Source organism: Arachis hypogaea, chromosome 3, assembly GCF_003086295.3.
Source record: "Arachis hypogaea cultivar Tifrunner chromosome 3, arahy.Tifrunner.gnm2.J5K5, whole genome shotgun sequence".
NCBI lineage: Eukaryota > Viridiplantae > Streptophyta > Magnoliopsida > Fabales > Fabaceae > Arachis > Arachis hypogaea.
Window position 1 is genome coordinate 6269596 of NC_092038.1, and position 7691 is coordinate 6277286.

Consider the following 7691-nt stretch of genomic DNA (forward strand, 5'->3'; position numbering starts at 1 on the left):
AAGTGAGTTGAAGTTGTGGCTTTACCCATCAATGATGCCAAAGTTGTGATGAGCTTTCTCCAAAGATATATTTTCAGCTGGTTTGGTGTCCCAAGGACACTCATTAGTGATGGAGGAAGCCACTTCTGCAACAGACAGCTGGACTCATTTCTGTAGAGATATGGAGTCCGTCATAAAGTGACAACCCCTTATCACCCTCAGACAAGTGAACAGGTGGAGGTCTCTAATAGAGAACTTAAGAGGATTATAGAGATGACCGTCAGTATCTCAAGAAAGGATTGGTCTAGGAAGTTTGATGATGCTCTCTGGGCATACATACCGGACAACATACAAGACTCCTATTGGCATGTCCCCTTATCAGTTGGTCTATGGTAAAGCCTGTCACTTGCCAGTTGAGTTCGAGCATAGAGCATACTGGGCGATCAAGTTTCTGAACTTTGATGCCCAAGCTGTAGGAATAAAGCGGATGCTTCAGCTGAATGAGCTTGATGAATTCAGATACTCTGTCTATGAGAATGTCAAGCTCTATAAGGAGAGAACCAAGATATGGCATGACAAGAAGATTACCATCAGAGTCTTTGAGCCAGGTCAGAGAGTGCTCTTATTCAATTCAAGGCTCAAACTCTTTCCTGGGAAGCTGAAATCCCGGTGGTCAGGACCGTTTGTGGTAACTAGAGCATCGCTGTATGGTCATGTGGAAATTCAGGAAGAGAATTCTGACAGAAGGTTTACAGTAAATGACCAGAGATTGAAGCACTATCTTGGAGAAGGTCCACTCATCTGCTGGATTAACAAAGTTGACCGTCAAGCTAGTGACGATAAAGAAGTGTTTGTCGGGAGGCAACCCAATGTTTTCGTATCCTTAAGTTTGAATTTTACCTTGATTTTTTTATTTTTGTTTCATTAATTTTGTTTGAGTTTCTATTATTTTTCCTTTGTTTTATGTGTATGTTGATCATGCAGAGTTATTAGAACAAAAACAAGTGCATAAAGACAGAATTTCGAACATCCTAAAAAAGCTGGATGCGGATAGGGTGGCGCCTAACTTCACTTTCTGAAGTTAGGCGCCACATGCAAAGCAAAATTGAAGGAAGCTGTTGGAGGGGTGGTACCTAACTTCACTTTTGTGAAATTAAGCACCAGTCATGCGTGCAAAATTGGAGTTTTTATTGGAGGCTTGGCGCCTAACTTTGCTTTCTTGAAGTTAGGCGCCACATGAAGAATCTTGGAGGATTATCCACTGTTAGGTCTGCATAGTGAAGTTAGGCACAAAAAAAAAAAAAAAAAAAATAGAGGGTGGCGCCTAACTTGAGCGAGAGAATTTGTTCCTTTCTGTACACACAGCACCTAACTCCAAGTTTCTCAAGTTAGGCATCAGCATGGGTTCAAGAACAAAGTTAGGCGCTGTGTTCTTTAAGCTAGGCGCCAAGGGAGACATCTCACTCCAAGTTAGGCGCTGTTACCCTCAAGTTACGCGCCAGCTCTCATAAATTGCCTAATTCCTAACTGAATCACGTGAATCCTGCACCAAATCACTGTGATTCCATTCCCCAACCCTGCACATATTCACTTTCCTTTTTTTTTTCTATCCCTCAAACCCCATCCCAACCCTTCCTTTTTCCTTCCCCGACTACCCTCCCCTGACCAATATTCCTATCCCTTCCAACCCTCTTCCCTATAAGTCCAGTCCCAACCCACCTTGACCGAATCCCCTACCCATTCCCTGATCCCCTCCCTTTTTCCCTTTCCTATCTATTTCCAACCCTTCCTTTTTCCTTCCCCAAACCCACCGGTGATCAAGCCATTCCCCCTCACCTATATAAAGACCCCCCTTCCATTCCATTATCACACAACAAATCCCTTCCCTTAACCCTCCCCAATTCCCCTTCTAACCACCACAACAACACATTAGTCGTTTCCTCCTTCCCCAAGCTAACTACACCCAGCCACATCAACCCCCTGCCTATATAAATACGTCCCCTCTTCTATACACATAACCACCCCCGTTCTTTCATTACCCCACCTCTGTGCGCCCCTTTCCCTTTTTTTATTTTTTTATTTATTTATTCAGTTTAATTCAAAAAAAAAATTTAATTTAATTTTACTTCATTATTTTAGATTTCTTCATCTTTTCCTCTATGTCTTACTCTTTGTAATTCTCTAATTTGTTCGAGAACGAGCAAAAATTTTAAGTTTGGTGTTATCGCTTCACTTGTTATTTTTCTGCCCATTGTAATGGCACCAAAAACTATTAAGTCCTCAAGGAAGAGGAAAGGCAAAGAGCCAGCCACCAGTTCTTATAATGCACAGAGGTTCCGCTCCAAGCTTCATGAGAAACACTTTTATGAGAATACTTACAAGAAGGCTGTAACTCCGGAAGTGAGATTTGCGCTTCAACCAGATGAATATCCGGAAATTCAATTTCAGATTCAAAGGAGAGGATGGCAATTTCTGTGCAACCCGCACACTGAAGTTGGACAATTAATGGTCCAAGAATTTTATGGCAATATCTGGGTCGCTTACAAGGATGTTGACGGGATCAATGAAAAGAACTACCAAAGCTATGTGAGAGGAAAGGTCATTGATTTCAGTCCAAGAAGCATCCGACAGGTCCTCCATCTGCCACCTCCAGATCATATATCTGCTTGCTACAGTGAGAGGATGCATAGAAATCAGCAACTGGAACAAGTACTTGAAGAAATATGCATTCCGGGTTCTCAGTGGAGAATAGGTGCAGAGGGGAAGCCTAACCAACTAAAGAGCACTGATCTTCTCCCTATAGCTAGGGGATGGTTAGACTTCATTCGAAGGTCTATCATGCCAACTAGTAACCGGTCCGAATGCACTGTGGACCGGGCTGTCATGATTCACTGTATCATGAAAGGAGAAGTAGTGGAGGTAGAGGACATTATTCCAGAACAGATATATAACATTGCCTCCAATCCTCTTAAGAAGGCTAGGCTTGGTTTTCCACATCTGATTTACCGTCTGTGTGAAGCAGCAAAGGTAAAGATGGATAATGACTTCCCCATTCCTGTTGAGAGGCCAATTACTAAGAAGACCATGGAGCATCTTAGGGAACACCACAGGGTCCCTAAAGAAGATCAAGCTGGGGAGGAAACTCAACAGGATCAACCTCCATTACCTCAGGGGCATTACTTCCCACCTCAGGAGTACTGGCAGCAGCTTATTTCCTCTATTGAACAGATGAGAATCACACAGGATAGCCGTTGGCAGCAGTTCAATGCATCCATGGAGCAGATGAGGGTGACACAAGACAACCGCTGGGAGTATCTCACCTCCACCCTTGATCAGATGAGGGCTGTCCAGGACTCTCAGCGCCAGGAGATTTTCCAGCTGAGACAGGACTTTGGCCATCTGAAAGGACTATATGGACCATAGCTAGAGGAGAGAGATCCCCACCATGGAGACTGAGGTAGTTTAGTCCCTTTTCACTTCCTGTTTTATTCTGTTATTATTATGTTATATTCCTATTTTCTGCTATTTTGTCTTAGTATCTGCATAATCTTTAGTATTTCAATTCTTAGGTTTTTGTTTAATTTTGCTATTTTTAATTCTGTTCTTTGCTTTTAGCTCTAAAAAGTTGTCTCATGTACCACTCATTGAGCTTGAATCTAAAGAAAAAAAAAGAAGTGATGTATTACATGAGAAATTGAGTTGTTATTAAAGAGTAGTCTTATTTACTTAAATATGGTGGTATTATCTGTAATTCTGAATGCATGATATGAACAGTGCATATTTGAATTTGAATTAAATGATGTTGATGCATGAGGAACAAGAATTTAAAGAACTATTATGAATTCTCTGAAGTAAACAAAAGCTTAATCTTTGAAGCAAAAGAAAATAAAGAAAAATAAGGTTCAAGGCTCTGAGCATCAATAACTAGGGAGGTCAGACTTGATTAAAAGGTCAAATAGTTGTTTTCCTAGTCATATGCTTGTAGTGTAAATGTGTCAAATAATCATTGAGACAAAGCACTAAGAGTCAAGATCAAGTGCATTTAACAGAGTATGCCAAAGGTTTTGAGTACCACTGTCTGGGAGTAGCTGAAAGAAAAATTAGAACCAAAAGAGAGTTTCCCATTTAAGTGTTTGTGATGTTTTTGTGTCAAGTAAAGTTTGAGTTTGAGACAAAGCATTTAAAGTCATGGCTAGACTCAAGATGCAAAACACCAAAGAAAAGAGAATGAAAAAATTTTGTTGTGTTCAAGGATTAATCTAAGATAAAAGGCCAGAGAATTCATAATATTATCCAGACTCTAATTCCAAAGGATAGTGACATTCCTTAGATTCAAACGATAGTAAGATGCCGAACCTATTCAGAATTGCAGTATATAAACTCCACTTTAAGAAGAGACAGGAGCTTAATTGAGTACTCACTTCTCGTGCAAATTCACATCCTAAACCTATATTAGTTTTGGTTGCTTGAGGACAAGCAACAGTTCAAGTTTGGTATTGTGATGCGTGAGCATCTTTTCTATCTTTTCCTAGTGAATTTGCATTCGAATTGTTAAGTTTAATTAAAATTTAAATACCTTTTAGCCACTATGAATGCTACTTTGAGTTGTGTGCAATTCTGTTTATTTCAGATAGCATTCGGATGGATTTGACGGAATTTTTATAGAAGAAGAGAAGAAAGTGAATGATACTGTCAACCATGACCTCCTAGCACTCCAACGGAAATAACTTGAGTTACAGAGGTCCAATTGACGTGATTCTAGTGACATTAAAAAGCTAACTTTTAGATCTTTCTAACGATGTATAATAGTATACATTTCTTCTCCAACATATTCGGCCATACTGGCGCCTAACTTGGCAATTCTCAAGTTAGGCGCTAGAAGAAGAACAAAGCCTCACTTGCTTGCTGCCAGGGTGGCGCCTAACTTCAGAATTCTCAAGTTAGGCGCCAAGACAAAAGAGACGCGTCCAAGCTTGCTGCCATAGTGGCGCCTAACTTGGGATTTTCCAAGTTAAGCGCCAGCTCAATGATTCACAATAGTCCCCACGTCTCATTGAAGCTGCACGAAAAAGTTTATTTAATTTTAATTAAGACTTTAATTTATTTATAAATAGGAAAAGATATTATTTAGTTTTAGAAAATATATTTTACATTAATTAGAATTAGATATAAAAAGAGAAAAGAATCAGCCTTTCGGGCTCTTCTCTCTTCTCTTACCTCATTCCGCACTTTACAGTTTTTCAAAATCCTTCTTTTCTCTCTGAACCATGAGCAACTAAACCTCAACTGTTAAGGTTAGAAGCTCTGTTTATTCTTTGGATTAATAATATTACTTTTCTATTTTAATTCATGTATTGATTTCAAATTCAAGAATTGTTTTCGTTCTTCACCTTATGAATTTGGGTGGAACGGAAGTATAACCCTTATTCTAATTGAGTTCTTGTAAATCTTGGAAAAGCAATTTACCTAAACAATAGCTTGAAAACAAATTCTCTTAAATCACTAATTATCTGGACTTAACAGGATACATGACATATAATCCTCTTATATTTGGATAGTTATGGTTTCTGTGGCACATAAACTAATTTTGAACTTAACCCTTGGAATCAAGTGACCAAGGAATTGGCGATTGATGAAAATTAGAGGAGACTAAAAAGGTCTAAGGAATTAGGGTTTAGTGACATATAGTTTGCCATGAATTGAATCTTACATGATTAAAATAGTTGGTAAAAAAAGTTAATCCGAAAAATAAATATCTCTGAAACTTTAACTGTTTTTTCATATATATATTTCACAATCCATTTACTGCTTGCTTTTTTATCTTCTGAATTTATTGTTTAATATAATTGATACTCAAACACTCTTTTCTGCTTGTTTAACTAGGTAAATCACTCAATCATTGTTGCTTAGTCCATCAATCCTCGTGAGATCGATCTTCATTCACTTGAGGTACTACTTAGTACACTTGCCGGTTAGTTTGTGGGTTATAAATTCCGTACCAATAAGCTAAGAATTATGTGGATCAAAACATATCCCATTGGTTCTCTACTAGTGCAATACCTCTTGCAATGTGAACTATCGACCATGGAATACTTCTGATTGCTCTTAAATAATTCGTGGCAAGAGAAGACCACATTTTTTTTACAATACCTTCCTGTTACCACTAGTTCTTGGAAGTCACAAAGTATGTTCCAGCAATTAAACCAATCATTCCACTAATTATAAAAACCCTAAACCCAAATAAAAATTTAAAAAAAAAAAAAGAAGAAAAAACTACTGTAGAGTGGATAGTTATATGGATTTGCAAAGGTCATGGAGGAGGTAAATTGAGTCATTACTAGCTTCACCACATAACTAAAGAAGTACTAAACAATACAGCAAGTATAGAGATTAGTTTGTTAACCAGGTTCATACATAAGTAATAACAACATGAAAATACACAGTCATCCAAAAAACAATTTGAAATAAAAGGTCAAAAGAAATGTTGAGACTTGAGAGAATATAAAAGTGGCTCATAGATATGAAATTGCAATAATCTTTGTTAATAAATTTTATCTGTGTAGATACATCATTCTTCCTACTTCGTAGGAAAGAACAAGAAAGAAAGCAGATAATCTACAATGTTAGCCTATGATTTCTTTACAAAAATGAGTTGGATAATTGACCATCTATGTTCGATCCTCTCCTATGACTTATGCAACTGAGAAGTGATCTCAAGGAAGACATCTTCTTTGCAAGGTATTGTGAGCCCACCCATTGGGTGGTCAAATCCAAATTCTTGTTCAGCATGACTTAGTAAGTCTTGAATTGAAGGTTGACTCAAGAATGATATAGGAATCACAAATCGCTTCTTTTGATTTTCTCCTACATAAACTGCAAGGTGACCCTTTGGGACGTCATTGCGCCTTTGAAGACCAGGCAAACGGAAACCCATTGCGAAAGAACAATTTGGACAAACTTCTGTTGAAAGTATTGATGCTTAGACAATGCAGAGGAATTTACTTGTATGTGACTTCTTCAACCATGACTATCTATATATATAGAGCACTTTCAAGAACACTTTGAAATGCTGATAATTGAAGAAAAGCTAATTGAATGGGGTATACAAGGAGACATGGGCGTGAAGGATCACATGGCATTGTCTAGGATGTGTTTCAATATAGATGAAGAAATTATGTGTGACTGAATGACCAACACCTACTGCTTATCTGAACAGTCAGCTGGTTGGCATACATTTTGGTCCACAGATTTCAAACAATCACTCTGATAGAAGTGTATAGATATGTGTGTGTAGCATATCAATCTAATTAAAAAAATATATGTGAGATGTCTAAACCATGTCTACTAGCATTGAAGTGACTAAACAGCAATCAATGCATGAACAAGCATTAGGTTTCACCTATGAAAATGTCTTTAATCTTCAAATGGTGGGGTTTATGTTCTCCTATCCAACTTCCTAAAACTTGAAAGATACTTGCAAGACAATACCATGTGATCCCGTGTCTCTCACGTAGACCCCTTCGTACCCTGATTGGAATAATTCATTAGGGAATTGGTTTACAGACTCTTATGAACTATATATACACTATTCTCTTGTGATCTCAAGCAACACAAGTCACTTGTATCCAGAAGTATTATAATTCAAATAATTTCATTCTCATACAAGTCCTTTCAGATCAATACATTTTTTTTGCGTGAAGAACAACAAGCCA

The 7691-nt window shown here is 38.0% G+C and overlaps 1 protein-coding gene across 2 annotated transcripts; it reads left to right on the forward strand.

The window, feature by feature from the left end:
• Positions 1-1113: 1113 nt before the first annotated feature.
• Positions 1114-6126, forward strand: LOC112789110 (uncharacterized). 2 transcript variants are annotated; one of them, XM_029295584.2, is made up of 2 exons: positions 1114-3436; positions 5863-6126. In XM_029295584.2, exon 1 carries the CDS (start codon positions 2236-2238, stop codon positions 3400-3402), a length of 1167 nt encoding a protein of 388 aa, XP_029151417.1. In that variant the 5' UTR covers positions 1114-2235; the 3' UTR covers positions 3403-3436; positions 5863-6126. The 2 variants fall into 2 exon arrangements, with proteins under 2 accessions (XP_029151417.1, XP_025686655.1); XM_025830870.3 differs by lacking the exon at positions 5863-6126 and adding an exon at positions 4610-5349 and having other exon boundaries at positions 1522-3436.
• The last annotated feature ends 1565 nt before the right edge of the window (positions 6127-7691 follow it).

Excerpts from the sequence above, each read along its gene's own strand:
- LOC112789110 (XM_029295584.2), top strand. The coding sequence starts at position 2,236 with ATGGCACCAAAAACTATTAAGTCCTCAAGGAAGAGGAAAGGCAAAGAG.